The 16247-nt window shown below is 48.0% G+C and overlaps 3 protein-coding genes across 5 annotated transcripts; 2 read left to right on the top strand and 1 right to left on the bottom strand.

Annotated features, from left to right (window-relative positions):
• Positions 1-158: 158 nt before the first annotated feature.
• tp53i13 (tumor protein p53 inducible protein 13) lies at positions 159-4695 on the bottom strand. The gene is made up of 10 exons (XM_037458331.2): positions 4603-4695; positions 4241-4372; positions 4069-4143; positions 3779-3817; positions 3422-3480; positions 2992-3070; positions 2259-2387; positions 1957-2154; positions 1071-1848; positions 159-992 (listed from the first exon to the last, which is right to left on the bottom strand). The coding sequence occupies exons 2-10, from the start codon at positions 4340-4342 to the stop codon at positions 880-882; spliced, it is 1572 nt and encodes a 523-aa protein (XP_037314228.2). The 5' UTR covers positions 4343-4372; positions 4603-4695; the 3' UTR covers positions 159-879.
• A 1160-nt stretch (positions 4696-5855) lies between these two features.
• LOC119194955 (nucleolar protein dao-5-like) lies at positions 5856-13529 on the top strand. 3 transcript variants are annotated; one of them, XM_062561045.1, is made up of 27 exons: positions 5856-5942; positions 6356-6507; positions 6674-6787; positions 7161-7235; positions 8446-8524; positions 8899-8951; positions 9037-9120; positions 9234-9308; positions 9423-9521; positions 9683-9796; positions 9923-9971; positions 10108-10169; positions 10262-10286; positions 10365-10483; positions 10569-10646; positions 10769-10873; positions 10966-11097; positions 11175-11258; positions 11338-11418; positions 11504-11569; positions 11646-11681; positions 11776-11829; positions 11976-12074; positions 12192-12269; positions 12365-12442; positions 12525-12569; positions 12745-13529. In XM_062561045.1, exons 1-27 carry the CDS (start codon positions 5921-5923, stop codon positions 13378-13380), a joined length of 2694 nt encoding a protein of 897 aa, XP_062417029.1. In that variant the 5' UTR covers positions 5856-5920; the 3' UTR covers positions 13381-13529. The 3 variants fall into 3 exon arrangements, with proteins under 3 accessions (XP_062417029.1, XP_062417027.1, XP_062417028.1); XM_062561043.1 differs by having other exon boundaries at positions 6674-6790; XM_062561044.1 differs by having other exon boundaries at positions 6674-6790; positions 12195-12269; positions 12745-13528.
• An 875-nt stretch (positions 13530-14404) lies between these two features.
• LOC119215292 (uncharacterized) lies at positions 14405-16104 on the top strand. Its single transcript, XM_037467332.2, has 4 exons — positions 14405-14525; positions 14721-14806; positions 15037-15294; positions 15974-16104. The coding sequence occupies exons 1-4, from the start codon at positions 14504-14506 to the stop codon at positions 15977-15979; spliced, it is 372 nt and encodes a 123-aa protein (XP_037323229.2). The 5' UTR covers positions 14405-14503; the 3' UTR covers positions 15980-16104.
• Positions 16105-16247: the final 143 nt, after the last annotated feature.

The following is a 16247-nucleotide window of genomic DNA, read 5'->3' as shown; positions in this document are numbered from 1 at the left end:
GGGGCAGTGCACTGTGGCCTGTTGCTGCCCCCGTGTTCCTTCACTCTCTACACTTTGGGAGACGGGGCGATGGGAGAGTTATCTTTTAACAGAAGACGTTCAAAAGTGTACAAAGTAGATGAAACAACGACTTAAGGTCAAACGTATGGAAATGGAAAACTCATAAGCTGTACATTTGTAATAAAACCGTAAAACAAGGTGATTGTGCCGGATCTGATGTTTGGGGCCTCCGTCTCGTTGCGTCTCTAAGGACAGCTAAGAAGAGCTATATCATGTTTGTTTGTTTGTTTGTTTTTTAAGTCAAAAGCTTTAATTCCATGGTTTTACTTCCTGCTGATTATTTGTATTCCACTGACCTACATCGTTTGTCTTAATAATTCGGACACATTCCTCCCGTTGGAGGTCATTCATTGTTGTATTTAACTGAGCTCTCTTGTTTCCTCCATGAAGACAATCCCGCTACTCTTGGTTTCACAGAATTTATTCCCATCAACAAGCTCACAGAAATAAAGAATGTCATTACAACACGAACCCGACAACCCGCCACAGCATTTAACAAACCCGATGCCCTTCTAGTGTTCAAACCAGTGCTGTTTTTAATGTACAATGTGGTCCTAATCTGTACATGTTTTGATCACTACTTCACACATATATTTTTAAAAAAGCTTCCTTTTGATTGTATGAGAAATCCTAAGACTCTCTTCCTTTATGAACTATTGAGCTGACATTTATAGATTTAAAAGCTTAATAATGTGCTTTCCCCCCGCAGTACCGTTGCGTCCCACTAGATGGCGCTCTGATGCCCACCAGCTGCTGTACGCTATGGACACTTCTCAGGTGCATCGTCTTGGGAGTGAGCGGAGGACCTCCTCCCTTCGTTCAGCAGTGCTCATCCGAGCTGGAGGAGCTGGGCAGGAGAACACACTCGGGTCTTCTGCTCCGTTTCCGCCTCTTGTGGCCCGTCGGTACCGGTAGCCTCCTGCGGATCACGTCTAGAGGACAAAACACGCTTAAAACTGCCTGTGGACCCAAACCACGCAACCCCCCCCCCCCCCGCAAACTCCACCTACCTGCCACGCTGTCGTAGTCCAGCTGCGGGTCGCGCCAGTAGAGGCTGGGCGCCGTCCTCCAGTGGCGGTACAGGCGCGTGTGCAGCACCGACAGGGTCAGGAGGACCAGCAGGAAGCCCAGCGCCGCCGCCGCCCACGCCGCCTCGTCCGTCCCGAGGGGCCTCTGCTGCGGGTTCTGGTGTCGTCGCTGAGGTTCGGTGGCGGAGTCGGAGCCGGGATGAGGGCGTGTCTTTTCCAACGCCCTCTCTTGGACACCCACTGCTTCCTCGTCCGCCCCGGTTCTGTCGGCTGGGGGGGCTTTAGCGGAGAGGTCCGCTCTCGAGGCGCCGCTTCTCTGTCGGACCGACGCTGCGCCGCCTTCTTCGGGGCTGACCGCCGGGGCTTCAGGCCTGGCCGTCTTGTTTTGTCCCCCGTTCACACCCCCTGCGAGGGCATCCAACCCAGCGGGGGGGTTGACGTGTGGCGACCCGTTGGCGGTGAGGCTCTGATTGGCGTTTTGGGCCTTGGGCTGAAAGGGAGCTCCTGTAGAACCTGCTCCGGGTGTCGAGTCGTCGTTCTGTGGGGGCCCCGTCCTGTTCTGTCCGATGGGGGTTCTTCGGGTCTGGTTTGTCTCGGTGTCTCTCGGTATTTCTTCGACGGCGGCTCTTAAAAACCGGCGCCTGCCGTCCGCTTTCATTTGCTTGAAGCTCGGCGCCTTTCTGCTGGACCGCCGCTCTGTCTCCATCCCTCCTTTCAGAGGAGAGGACGTGATCCGCTCAAAGCATTGTCTCAGAGACTCCTGTGTGGGGTGGGGGGGAGGGGGGGGGTTTACAACAAAAGCCATTTAGAGACGTCTACGGGGCTGATCGCCATTCACACCATGTATATAAATGTCAAGCCTCCAAACCGTCACGTCGGCCGAGTTCTCCTCTGCCCGGTGCCGCTCGGCCGACCGGGTCAGCAGCAGGTTGTACCCGCGGCCCCGGCCCTCGTCGACGAGCCGTCGTCCAGCGGCGGGCGCCGCGGCCTCCAGCCAGTCGCAGATGTCCGAAGGCGCCACGGCGGACAGCTCCAGGGTGCGACCCCACGACACCACGGCTATTGGCTGAACGCAAAGCAGAACCGTTACGGATCACGTGGACTGTGGATCGGCCGGGGGGGGGGGGGGGGGGGAAGGGGGACTGAGGGGAGAAAAGCGTCGGGCCTCACCATGTGCTCCTGGAGGTGCGGGTGCGAGCTCACGACGTGGCGCGGCAGGCAGGAGCGGGCCAGCACCGACAGCAGCAGGCGCTCGTGCAGGGGGACGCAGGGGTGGTAGAGCAGCACGGTGGCGCCGTGCTGGTCAACGCACACACACACACACACACGCACACACACACACCCCGTCAGCACTGCATTCCCTGCTTGTTTGGTTGATTATGTTTCCAGCTGAAACACAACTGGGTTACTCGAACGTGTTCGGCCTGCTGTGGGATAAACATTCCTGACGTGCTAGGGGGGGGTTTGTTAAATCCCCCAAATATGTTTTTAAGAATTCGAGAGGGAAGGAACACCTTGATGGTGTCTCGGCTGAACGGTTTGATGCAAAAACAATGGCCAAAAACTGTTGCAGATTGTGAACATTCTTCTTGTGTGTTGTGTTCTAGATTGGGAAGAAATGCAGAAGGGACTTTGGGCCAATTAGTGACTCAGAGGGAATTGATTGCCGGTCTGTATTCTGCTATCAGAGGATTATCTTGTCTTATCTAACGGTCTCTCAATGCTTCTGCGAAGCCTGCATGGCTCAGTTAAAAAAAAAAACTATTGCGTCATCACTTGAAATGGACCCACAGCAGTGTCTTCAGCGTTGTAGTCTGGAGACAGGAGAGTGGCGGTCATTAAAGAGAGAGAGGGGGGGGGGGTGGGGGGGGGGGGGAGAGACGTGTTTGATGTTGAGACTCACGTGCAGGTTATTGAGCCACCGCTGAGGGGGACAGTACAAGTACTCGCCGCTCTCTGCCCCCACCGGTCTGTACGCTCCACTAGAGACAGACACACACATGGGAATATCCTCAGGAGGCGCCACGATGAGAACTTTAAGGATGCAGCGATTGGGGGGGGGAAAAGGACAGCGACCAAGAGGGGAAGGAGACGATAAAAAAGTGTTTCTGTGCACATGTCAATGTCTCCGAGCCTCTTGGAGTGTGTGTGTGTGTGTGTGTGTGTGTGTGTGTGTGTGTGTGTGTGTGTGTGTGTGTGTGTGTGTGTGTGTGTGTGTGTGTGTGTGTGTGTGTGTGTGTGTGTGTGTGTGTGTGTGTGTGTGTGTGTGTGTGTGTGTGTGTGTGTGTGTGTGTGTCCCTTTCCCGTCTCCACACCTTCTTTGTATGCCTTACCTGCTGGGGATGGCGTGGCTGTAGGAGATCGATTCGTTCATGCAGATCTGCCTGGCCGGCTGCAGTGAGAAGAAATTTAGTTTTTTTTTTTCTTTTTTTGGTTGACCACAGAGTCACAGCCACTTGAGACAGAGACACACACACACACACACGGTGTCTCGAGAGGCCGAGCAGCTTGCAACCTTTTATGTTTGTTGACAACAATAACACAACGAAGAGGGCGTCTCCGATGTCATCGCCACACCGGACCCATGTCAACCGCAATCGCTTTCTGCAAAGCTGTGTTTTCGTTTCAGACGTTGTTTTTTGCAGGAGTGTTTCAGGGTTTGGTGCCCGGGGGCGAAGGGTCAAACTCACCGCGGGATCGTGCGCCGCCGTGTCCACGCTGGGAAGTCTCTGCGGACAATCGGAGAGACACATGTCAAACTCCTGATTCACCAAATCCGAGCAAACGGGTTTAAGAGGCGACTAAGCAACCACCATTGTTAAAACATCTTTCCACCCAGTACACAGAAGCACAGCCCTGCCAACTGAGGGGGGGGGGGGGTGTGAGGTGAGGTGAGGTGAAAGCTTTGCAAGATGATAATGGCACAGAGCATGATGAGATCAAGGATGATGGAGAGGTGGTCGGCTGTTTCCATAGTTACCCGAGTAGAGGACTCCGGCCATATGGAGCCTGGACATTCCCAGTAAGCAGCACCCAGGTCCCTTTGCAAAGAGAGCTAACACACACACACACACACACACACACACACTTCATGTATTACATTGTAACAACAACAACAACTCGGCGGGTATCGATCTGTGGGTTATCGTTACCTTGCCGTCGTCGCATCCCGGCCCCGCAGCCCCGAACAGGACCGAGTCGACCCAGAGGGCGGCCAGCAGCGTCAGCGCCGCGGACCCGGTTCGGCTCGACATGGTCCGGGTTTAGGTGTCCGCCTTCTGCGGCTGACAAACCGACCGAGGGATCATAATTCAAGTTTTATTTTGTTGGCACCACGACGGAGGAGGGACGGTGTGACGGCGGTTCGAGGGAGGGAGGGGGGGGGGGCAAATGCCCCGCGGCTAAAGCTAGCTCGTTTTTTGTTGTTATGTTTCACCTTTCCAACGAAAGAGTAAAAAAGCAAGAGGAGGTCGGCTAGTTAACGCGAAATTGGGTCACAAAAAGTCCTGTTTACCTCCATAGCATGACGTTAAGTCCGCGTCACTGCGCCAGTGTGCGATACACTGACTTCCGGTGTCGTTTAACGATAACGTTTCCTTACAGCTTTTCAAAATAAACCGCTTGGGTTTCTCGTATCGACTTCATTAGACCATTCTATAGACCATTCAATATTGATATTATTCCACGTGTAATAAGCACCTGACATTGAATGTACACCTACAAGCCCGTTTTTGTGACTAGTATTATTAAATTGTTTACATTCCAGTGTTCTTTCTTTTATTCTGAAATAGAATATTTCTGGAATGTTTGCACACTCTTCTTTCTTGATTACATTACTGAACTGTTGTACTGCAGAAGTAGATGAAAGTAGAATGAAAGTAGTATACTTATTATACACAGGGTTAGTGACAGTACCCCGCGGGTCAAACTCTGAATGTCCCCTTAGGGACGACCGTTAAAGACCAAAGCATCGGGGCCCCAAACCCACTGGGGGCCCCAAAAGGCTCCGGGTTTACCTGCTTAGGATCATTTTTTGCAATATTGTAGTAGTAAAGCCTACATGCATCAAAGATAAAAAAAAGATACAACGCAATCAGCGTGAGGGGCCCTTAATTGAAAGGCTGTGACGATTTTAATCTACATAAATCCAGAAATTAGCTGCTTATTTGTTATAAAGTTGACTCCATTTTGGCTATATTTTGGCTCCAAATCTGAGGCCATGGTTCTCGGCAGCAAACCGATGGATTGCCTGCTCCGGGTAGGGAATGTGTCCTTACCCCGAGTGAAGGAGTTAAAGTATCTCAGGGTCTTGTTCACGAGTCTCGGGAAGATGGAGTGTGAGCCTGGGCCGGAGCATTGGAGCACCGGGGGCGGTAGTATTGAACTCATTTTACCGCACTGTTGTGACAAAAAAGAGAGCCGAGAGAACATTTGGCTCCTACTCTGACAGTTCTGGCCCCTCGAAGAAGAAGTACCTGCCACAACAGCAGGGTGAGAGGACATTTAGAACAACAAGCAGGACCTTGGTGTAAAACGATGTTGCTTTCAAAATGAAGCAGATGCGTACAATCTTTCAGCTGTCATGGCCGAGACATCCAAGTAATGTCATTTTAGATAAAAAAAAAAAAAGAGAGATATACGGCCGATTAGGGGTTCATATTTGGTCAAGATAAACGTTGTAGTTCAATGTGGGTTTTATTTTGAAATTTTGCTAATGGGAAGTTTCTTGGTGACGCTTTGGCTGTGTCCCGCCCACAACACCTGTGTGCACTTTTATAACAAGTGCTGTGTGAGCGTGGACACCTTGACGGAAGAGGAAGCCCTGGAACCAAATGGAGAGCAACTTGCCCAGAGGTTTGCTGTCTTTTTCAATACAATTTCTTAGCCTGTAGTTTGCCGATTTGTGGTTGGTCCCTTTCTTTAATCACTCAGGTGACAAACCATTTCAGAAAGAAAGCTTAAGATCCATTTGTTGTTTTTTAATGTGAGATATAGGATGTTCACACACAACACTTTTTAAAAAACTTTTTACTGTTACTGAGAGGCTTTTCTGGACTGTGTTACCAGTTCGGCAACTGGCTGGATGAATGAAAAGGGAAATTACAAAGTAACCACTCGAGCGCTTTCCGATTCATTTAGCACCTTCATGATTGCTTTTTTTAAAAATCTGTCAGTTGGACAGTAAGAAAGATCCATATCAACACGGTTCGGCTGAGCTTTAAGGGTGCCGAATTAAAAAAAAATCTCTCGCCCTGTATACTGTGCAGCTCCGATCGGAGCAGGTGGCCAGCAGCGGGCGGCGGGGGCCCCTGCCGGGGGTCTGCAGCCGCTACCTGAGGTGGCCGAGCCCGAAGACCTGAACAATGGGAAGGGAACCCAGAGCCAACCCAAACACCCTGCAAGAGCAAGAGATGGAAATGTGAGTAGGAGGGGCCTTTTAACCACAACGATCATTGGAATAAAAGGTGCATGGACCGTCGTCACTTAACTGTTCCCTATGGTTCTTTAAAAAGTGCAGAAGTATGCATTTCATCTAAAGATCGTTTGAGGGACGTAGTAGATACTATCTGCTTCTTTGTCTCCAGGAGGCGCACTCATTGGACAGCTCGCCGTCCTCCTCGGACAGCGAGGACGAGGCTCGGGGCAAGAGAGACAAGAGGAAGAAAAAGCTGAAAAAGAAGAGGAGGAAGAAGAAGAAGAAGGTACGTGTCTCAAAAAAGCATTTCTCGACTGCCGTCACAAGGTCCCCTCGTGTCTGATGAGAGGAGCTCATCGGGCTTCCTGAAGGCGTCTCCTCGGTTGTAGGCCGCACGCGTGATGCAGAAATCACCTGAAATCACGCGGTCACTTTTGCTCTGATTGGCCGCAGCGCGAGTTCTACGTGATACAACTGTTGCTTGTGCGGTTTATTTTGCGCGTTGCTATGTGCACAAAAGAGGCCTCTCCCTTCTGCCACAAGCCTCGCCGCAGTGTGTTCGTAGTGACTCATGGGTTTGGTTTCCAGTTCAGCGCTTTCAACAACACAAGGCGTGAAAAAGTCGATTGACAACTTACCCGCTTCTTCCTCAACAGGATTCCAGCTCATCGTCTTCCTCCTCCTCCTCCTCCTCCTCCTCTTCCTCCTCCTCTTCAGAGAGTGACAGCGAGGTGAGTTGAGGTCACATGCTCAAGTGGACAAAACATGCATCTGAACACCAGATTGATTGTGACGAGGGACGCGTGTTGTTTTGTGCTTGATGCGAAGCTTTTAGTTTTAAATGTAGAACGGGTCACACAACGGGTGTCCTGCAGGCTTTCTGGAGGTGGGGTGCGGGGGGTTGGTCTTCCATGCTTTTGTCAGCTGAGACGTTTGCATTCCACAGACGGGGGCCACCACCCCTCTGTGCCCGCTGGGATCAGACTCACCTCTCGGCTCTTAAGGAGCACCGAGACAGCAAAATATATCACAGGAGTAAAAAAAGTAGGCGGAGCCTCTGGGAACTGATAGCAGTCGGTTACTGACAGGAGAGGAACACGCCCGTAGACGATGTGTTAAACAAGGTCTGCATCCACCACACTATGCTGCGCTGTCATATACTGTTTGCCCAGTAGCTATGAGACTGTTGGACACGAAAATACTTAACTAGAGTTAAAGTGTTGGGCAAAAGTGTTGAAGTGCAGAGTTGAAATCACACTGCAAAAGATTCAACTCTTACAGAGTCAATTGTACTGAAGAGCTGGAGTCATTAATCCAGTGTCAAGATCAGATTCATTTGCAACACTTAGTAGAGTTAAATCTACTCTTTGATTAAGGTTTTAAATGTAACTGCAGTGTCACACTGCTTGTTTTCCGGTTTAACTCCATGTAATGTGGTGCATGGATTGCTGAGGGTGCGCCAGGAACCACAGGGTTGTTGGTTCAAACCCTGGCTGCTCCATGTTCCAATGCAAAGTGTCCCTGAGCAATACTCCTAACCATAAATGCTTGAGTATTGTTAAATTTCAACTATAATAAGAGTTCAAATTAACTCTATAACAGTGTTAAAATGGCAACACTTTAAAAGGTGTTACCTTGACAGTTAAAATTAACTCCAATAGTTGGAGTTTGAGTCACACAGGAGTTTGGACATGAGTGTGCATGTCCAAACTTCTGTGTGCTTTTTGCAGTCAGTTTGGATGTTTTGTTATCCAACTTCATTGAGGGAAATAATTCTTGTTCAGGTGACACCCAAACCTGTTCCTGACGACTTTATCTTTATTCCTTTATGCGAGTGCAACAGTCACTTTACAAACAAACAAGCATCACAGTAGCAGTCATGCAGTAGAGTGTTTAAGATTTCTACACCTTGCTGGTGTGAAATAAGAAATGTCTTTGCAGGATGACAAGAAGAAGAAGAAAAAGAAGAAGAACGAAGAAGGGCAGAAAGAGTATGACCGGGACAATGTCGTCATATGTAGTAAGTACACAACATTTCTCATTCATGTGGTGAACTTTTGGATTCCCAAAAACTTGAAAGAGCATTTTTTTTGGTTCTTTGCAAGAAGTTGACTTGGGTTTGGTTCACTTCTACGTGGCATCGGAGGTGCTTGTCTTGCAAGAGCAACTTGGCAAATCACAGCTTCCAGTCCTTCAAGCCGCCGCCCACATTTACACAGCCAACGACGCAAAAAAGACGACTGGTAGTTGTATGGTTCTTCGTGGAATCCTTATCAGTCCCATTTTAATTTAACAGTCACTCATTGGGTTGATTGTTGATGAAAAAAAAAGGTGATCATGCGATTGATGAGAGAAAGACTTTCCTTAAACAAAGGATTGATTGAACGTTCTCAGGTGCTGGTGGCCAAATGGAGCAGCAGGATGCAGGAGGTGTGAAGATGAGCCAGGTGACGGAGGCAAATTGAACCTTCTCCCTCTTTCCAACATGCTGTTTGCTGGATTTTTTTGTTTTTGTTTTTGGTCCCGCTTCAGGATTTCAACTCCTCAGACGATGAAGATGACGAGAAGAAGGAGAAAAAGCAGCAGCAGAAGAAGAAGAAGAAGGACAAGAAGAAGGTATATACACATATTTTGTTATTTAACTGACACAAGTACCCCTCATTCAATAAAACCTTAATCTAGGGGAATTACCTTTTTTATGTTGTTAAATATCTACTACTCTGTCCCAGGATTCGTCCTCTTCCTCCTCCGACAGTGAGGACGAGAAGAAGAAGAAGAAGAAGAAGAAAAAGATGAAGAAGAAGGCATGATATGTTTGATATGTATATGTTTTTGATGTTGGGTCTCGACTGTCTGTTAGACTTGTAAATACAAATGATCTAAACTGAATCTCTCAATGTTTTTTTCTGCTTTTAAAGGACTCAAGCTCCTCTTCCTCAGATAGCTCTTCATCATCCTCTGACAGCAAGGATGACAAGAAGAAAAAGAAGAAGAAGAAGAAGAAAGAGGAGAAAAGGGTAAAGTTATGCTAATGTCTTTTGTCTAAATGAGCTATAAAGTATTTACTTCCATTACTTGGGTGTCTATTAACACTCAATGGAGCCTTCACAAAGTGTACAGTGACACGTATACGATACACAATAATTGTGTATTTTATGACTTTTATTTTCTTAAACAGGATTGCAGCTCCTCGTCTTCATCCTCATCTTCGGACAGTGATAAAGATGAGAAGAAGAAGAAGAAGAAGAAGAAAAAAGACAAGAAAAACAAAAAGAAGAAGGACAAGAAAAACGTAATTCATTCTTCTGTTTAAAAGCCAGAAGCCTCTCAGTGATTTAACACGTGCACGGATGTGCACGCACGTGCGTGTGCACGTTAAACGTGCACTAAACCTGAGCTCGGCTCCATGTTTCCACAGGACGAAGAGCAGAAGGAGCTGTGCGGTGGTGCAGCGCTCCCCGCTTCTGGTGAGTGTTTCACTTTTAGCAAAAAGACGGAATTCATCGGACCAACGACATCATCATCATCATCATCATCATCATCATCATCATCATCATCGAGGCCGTGAGGGTTGATGAAGGATCGCTCCGTGTTTTTCTGCAGGTGGTGAGACTGCGGGACCATGTGCTGATGGAGAGAAAAAGAAAGAGGACTCTGCTGACAAGGTGAAACACACACACACACACACACACACACACTGTGTGCGTGCCAAACCTCAATCGCACAACAAACTCATGGCTCTCTTTTTTCTCGACAGGTCAAGAAGGAGCTTAAAGAGGAAGGTAAAGAGTCCTCCGCGACGCGGCGGGTCGGGTAAAGTTTCGTTGGCGCGGTGGGTAACGGCGCTTCCTGTCCCACAGGAAGAGCAAAGGCGATCCCTTGGGGAGGTGAGGAAGGCCACCTGAGTGATGACGAGGAGGAAGGAGAGGACCAGAAGGAAAAGAGGAAGAAGAAGATGTTGAAGAGGAAGAAGGACAAGGTGGTTATGATCTGTACGCTTTAAACAGACTGACACTTGTTGTATATGATGAAATCTAATTATGGTGTTCTGGGTTTTATTGAAGGGTTCCGGCTCTTCATCAGAAAGTGATGAGGATGATGACAAGAAGAAGAAGAAGAAGAAGAAAAAGAAGAAGGAAAAGGTTACAGACCTGTGATAATGTTGTTTTTATCTTGCATTGTTACATCACACAGGTACAGATGTTTATGGTATGTGTGGAAGATGGGTGAATTAAAAAAAATGTGTATTTCATCGCATCCATAGGACTCCTCCAGCTCCTCCTCTTCTTCATCGGATAGCTGCTCCTCAGATAGTGAAGATGAGAAGAAGAAGAAAAAGAAGAAGGTGAAAAAGAAGAAGAAGAAGAAGGTTTGTATGATTTTCACATCTGTATCTTACATTCATGTACAACTAACGTTAAATGTCATTATATCATCGTTACATCTTATGTGTCTTTACAGGATTCTGGATCCTCGTCATCTTCTTCATCCTCTGACAGCGAAGAGGACAAGAAGAAGAAAAAGAAGAAGAAGAAAAAGAAGAAGAAGAAGAAGAAAAAGAAGAAGAAGAAGACAACAAAGAAGAAGGATAAGGTCTGAATGTTACATTTGATGCACTTTTCCTGTTATTATAATGTAATTATATCATCCTTGTATCTCTCTCATAACAGGACTCCTCCTCTTCTTCATCCTCTGATAGTGAAGAGGACAAGAAGAAGAAAAAGAAAAAGAAGAAGACAAAGAAGAAGAAGAAGGTTTGAGTTTACTCAAATGATGTTACATTTTTTTGTGATTTTTCTGTTATTATAATGCAATTACATCATCTGTGTACAGGACTCTTCTTCATCTGACAGCGACGAGGACAAAAAAAAGAAGAAGAAGAAGAAGAAGACGACAAAGAAGAAGAAGGATAAGGTCTGTGTAGACAACGCTTCTCAACATTACTCTTTTTACGTGTGTTGATGAATGTTAATAGTTTAATCATCTGATCTCTTTACAGGATTCCAGCCTTTCCTCTGATAGTGAAGATGAAAAGAAGAAAAAGAAGAAGAAGAAGAAGAAGGAGGTAAAACATGTGAGATCTTAAAGAATGATTCCTAATGGAGGCACTAAAGAAACTCACTGATTTCCTTCCTTCATAGAAGTCCTGCTCTTCCTCTGATAGTGATGACGACAAGGTAAGATGGATGCACACATATCATGGTCCCTACTTAAGGAAAGAGTCATATGTAACCAAATTCACAACGTTATGACGTCACTTTTTTACTTTAGAAGAAGAAGAAAAAGAAAGATAAGAAAAAAAAGAAGGATAAGAAAAAAAAGAAGGTGAGACAGTTTTCCATTGCAAGTTGTGGTTGAGTTTGTATCGTGTTAAAAGTGTTATTGGTGATCCACGAGGTGGTGTAACGACATGCGTAACAACACACGTTGTGGATCCGACGTGTGTCACCAGCATTTCTCCTTCTCCCCAGGGTTCGTCTCATGGATCGTCCAGCGATTCATCGAGTGATGATGACAAGAAGAAGAAGAAGAAGAAAGATAAGAAGAAAAAGAAAGACAAGAAGAAGAAGGTAGAAGAACATGTTAAATTTGTCTATTGCAACAACCTGCTTCATATATTTATATGTTTGTATTATGATGGGATGTCCTTCATAATACAGTAAAAATAAAACCAAATTTGTGTCATCAAGGACTCCGGTTCTTCTAGCAGTGGTGATGACAAAAAGAAGAAGGACAAGAAGAAGAAAAAGAAGGACAAAAAGAAGGTCAACTAAAAGAAGACAAACACGTGTGTGTGTTGATTTGTATTGCGTTACAAAACATGGCTGATTCAGGTCTCCGTGTTTTAATATTTGAGCAGGACTCAAAGTCCGGTTCATCGGGTCCATCGGACGGCAGTGACAAGGAGAATAAAAAGGACAAGAAGGACAAGAAGAAGGTGAAAAACTCATGATATGAGATTATCATCAGATGACATCATGGAGGAGGTTAAAATGACATCATTTTTGTTTGTTTTTCAGAGTTCTGGTTCATCAGGAAGTGAAACTGACGATAAGAAAAAGAGGGTAAGTTTTCTCTTAATAGTCCTGACGTCGTCCTCGCCCCCCTCCATGTGGAGGTTTCTGAGATCCGAGGGTTCCGGAGACCGGTGGGGGGGGGGGGGGGGGGGGGTCGTACGTGTAAAGACCGTAAAGCCCTTTGGGGCGAATTAGTAATTTGTCACTTTGGATTAAACTGCAGCAATGCCCTGATGGCGAGCGAGGCGGCGAGCCCGGATCGCAGGAACCCGGCGCCGGTCGGGGCGGTCTTTCAGCTCCCGGTGGCAGCTGCTCCTCACCTGCCCCCGGCGTCTCCTACGTGTCCCTCCCCTCCAAACCTGTTGTGAAGATGGTTCCTCTGGGTCCATCAACTCTCTCCCAGCCCTCTGTCCCCGCCTCTTCTGTCCCCGCCTCTTCTGTCCCCGCCTCTTCTGTCCCCGCCTCCTCTGTCCCCGCCTCCTCTGCCCCCGTCTCCTCTGCCCCCGTCTCCTCTGCCCCCGCCTCCTCTGCCCCCGCCTCCTCTGCCCCTGCCTCTTCTGTCCCTGGGTCCTTTGTCCCTGGGTTCTCAGTCCATGGGTCCCCTGGGTCCTCTGTCCCCGCCTCCTCTGCCCCCGCCTCTTTTGTCCCTGGGTCCTTTGTCCCTGGCTCCTATGTCCCTAGGTCCTCGGTCCATGGGTCCTCTGGGTCCTCTGTCCCTGGCTCCTCGAGTGTCGGAGACAGGGCCCCCGTCCGTAGGCCTCCCAGCCCCATGGAGTCACTGATGGGGAGCCCGAGGCGCTATGGCTCCTCCTATCTCAGCTCAAGTGACCTATTGAAAGGGCCCAAGCCGTACCAATAATGAGATGGATCAAAATATCTTGTATTTTCCCTGGAAGCTGCTGGATAAAAATGTCCAAGTTGAGTAACATGGAAAATCACGTTTGCGTTTTTAATCAATAAAGCGCACATGTGTAATAATAATAATAAAACCATTCGATGTGTCACGTCTCCGGTTTATGCTGCCTTCAGGTACTCTATTACATTACATGTCATATAACTGACGCTTTTATCCAAGGCGACTTACATTGCATAATAGCCCACGTGTTGCATTATGACTGGGGAACAATTAAGGATTAGGTGTCTTGCTCAGGGACACTGCGACATGGTCCATGGAGCAGCCGGAATTCAAACCACCAACTTTGCGGTTCCAAGCGCACCACGCTGCTCCTTCGCCCAGGTGCTCCTGCATCTCAGGTTCTACGGGTACAGAAACATGAACACATGACGCCCATCCTACACTCACTACACTGGCTCGACAACAAAGTTCTACTAACTCCCTCGTTAATGCACAGATGGACACGCACATCCCGGCCTGCAACAACCGCTTACTCCCCAAACCTCCACCCGCACCCTAAGTTCTGCAAGCAGCTCGCTCCTCCGGGTCCGGAACGGTCTCCCTGACCACCTGAGGGCAGCACGGTCATGGTAGTTCTAAATAAAGGAGATGGCAATGAAGCTAACAGATGTTTTGGCCGTTACAGATTCATATAGAAATATAAAAATCAACGAATTGACAATACCTACACATGTTGACTTTGGAAAAGTAGACTGTTTAAACATTGTATTTAATTGTACTAACTGATGTCCTGCACTCTTAAAGCGTTTCCCTCATGTGCCGCTTTATATTTCTATTCCGCCACATTTCATTGGAGCATTGGTTCGCGTTCCGTTCTGCACGAAGCCACGAACCGCAGCCCGCACTGAGGAGCCGCTTCTTCCGGTTGAACGCCAACGCCACGTGACGTGGCACAGAGGGGCGCTCCTTTCGAACCCGGTCGGACCGGCTGTCGCGTCACGCCGCAGGGTCACGTGTTCCAGGTGTGGTCCGCCGCAGGTTTCCTGTGTGTGTGCGCGTGCGCGCGCGCGTGTGCGTGTTCCCATTTGTTTGACAGCGCGTTCGGTCACGTAGAGGATCCCCGATCATGTCTTTCAATCTGTCGTCAGGTGAGCGCCACATTGTGACGGTTTTAATGCCCGTAACATCAGTAGGATGCTTAAGTGTCTAATGGTCGGATGTTTGTTGAATGTAACGTTCAAGTGTTGAGCTCGCTGAAGAGCGACAGGTGTGTCAGGCCGTGTTCGGGGCTTTCTACCTGACAGGTAAATGACCAGCTGGATGTGTCTCACGAATTTGTGCAGCTGTAGGTGGCAGTGAAGATGTGGTGAAGAAGGAAGAAGCTCAGAAGGATGAGCTTTCATGGCCCTGGAACAAGAATAAGGACAAGGTACTGTGGTTTTTATGTGGAACCGCTACTATACTAACAAGGCTGATCTGATGCGTGCTTCTGTCCTATTTAACAAATACTATGGATTTAAGTAAATGCTCCTTCGGTTAAATCTGCTTCATGTCCCCTTTTGGCTCCTCTGCAGCCACTGTTGGTCGATGCCTCATGGTTACTGGACTTAAACGTGTGCAATCAATGATTTATTCAAGGTTTTCTTTTGCCATTTTCAGGAGGGCAGCAAGGGCAAGTCCGGCAAAGATGACAAGAAGCACGAGTCCGACAAGAAGCACGAGTCCGACAAGAAGCACGAGTCCGACAAGAAGCACGAGTCCGACAAGAAGCACGAGTCCGACAAGAAGCACGAGTCCGGCAAGGACAAGTCCGACAAAAAGCACAAGTCAAAGGACGGAGAACACAAAAAGAAAAGGGACAAAGGTGAAGGAAAGAAATCTGGCTCGTCCTCATCGTCCTCCTCCAGCAGTGACGAGGTAAGACGAGCTCTGCACTTACTTTTCTTTTAATACAGATACTTAAGTCTGAGATATTTATGACCTGCCAGTGTCCACTTGGTGCAAAGGCTCCTCCAGAACTTTTAAAAAGCGATAAATTGCAGCTCAACCGGCGAGACACTGGCCACACCTCACGCCAAAGGTTAATGTGCGTGGACCCTGACGGTTTGAATCGAGACTGGTGCAACAGGTCTCGCCCCCCCCCCCCCCCCCGTACCGGTTTGAAATCCAGTGTGACACAAACCGACATTCCACACTCTCCCCGCAGCCAAACTCCGATCTATTTTCAGCAGCTCCGTCCACAGCACGCGGAACGACGGGTTGAACCAGGCGAACGGTTGAAGTCAGAGAGGGAGGCGCCACGCCTCTGTGGTGGGAGACAAAGGGTCAGGTGGTCATTAAAAAGAGAGAGGAGCCGTTGACGCGTTTTTCACGATATAGTGTGAAATAAGCAAATCTTATTCAAAGTGCCCCTCAACGGCAGCTGCTGATTGGCTGCCACTGCGATGCTCAGAATCGGTACCCGGTGCCTAAATGTACACTGACATACCTGTTTGCATTAGTATCAGTACGAACATATAGCATTACACTGTAAATACCCTTAAGTTTCTTTCTGAAGTGACGTTGTTTTTTCCTTTTTATTCTGTTGTCGTTTCAGAACTGATGCTTCCCGCGTGGCCTTGGAATGACCTCGTCAATTAAACAAAGTGACTTTGTGCCGGTGTACCAAACGGTCCTTGATGTGTCAACACGGCTTGTGATCCCTAGAAATAAATGTTCAGACACCTTCTCCTGAGTCGAGTGTGTTTATTCCAGCATAACGTAGGAGTGCGTAACCCTCACCGAGGTCCCTGTTTGTCGCTCTGCGTGTTTATAGTAAAAATACAATTTCACCCTCTGAATTGAATTATACAGCTGGAAATACTCAAGTA

The sequence above is a fragment of the Pungitius pungitius genome, chromosome 3 (genome assembly GCF_949316345.1).
Source record: "Pungitius pungitius chromosome 3, fPunPun2.1, whole genome shotgun sequence".
Classification (NCBI taxonomy): Eukaryota; Metazoa; Chordata; class Actinopteri; order Perciformes; family Gasterosteidae; genus Pungitius; species Pungitius pungitius.
Note: the sequence above shows the minus strand (reverse complement) of the source record. Positions and strands in the feature narration are given on the sequence as shown.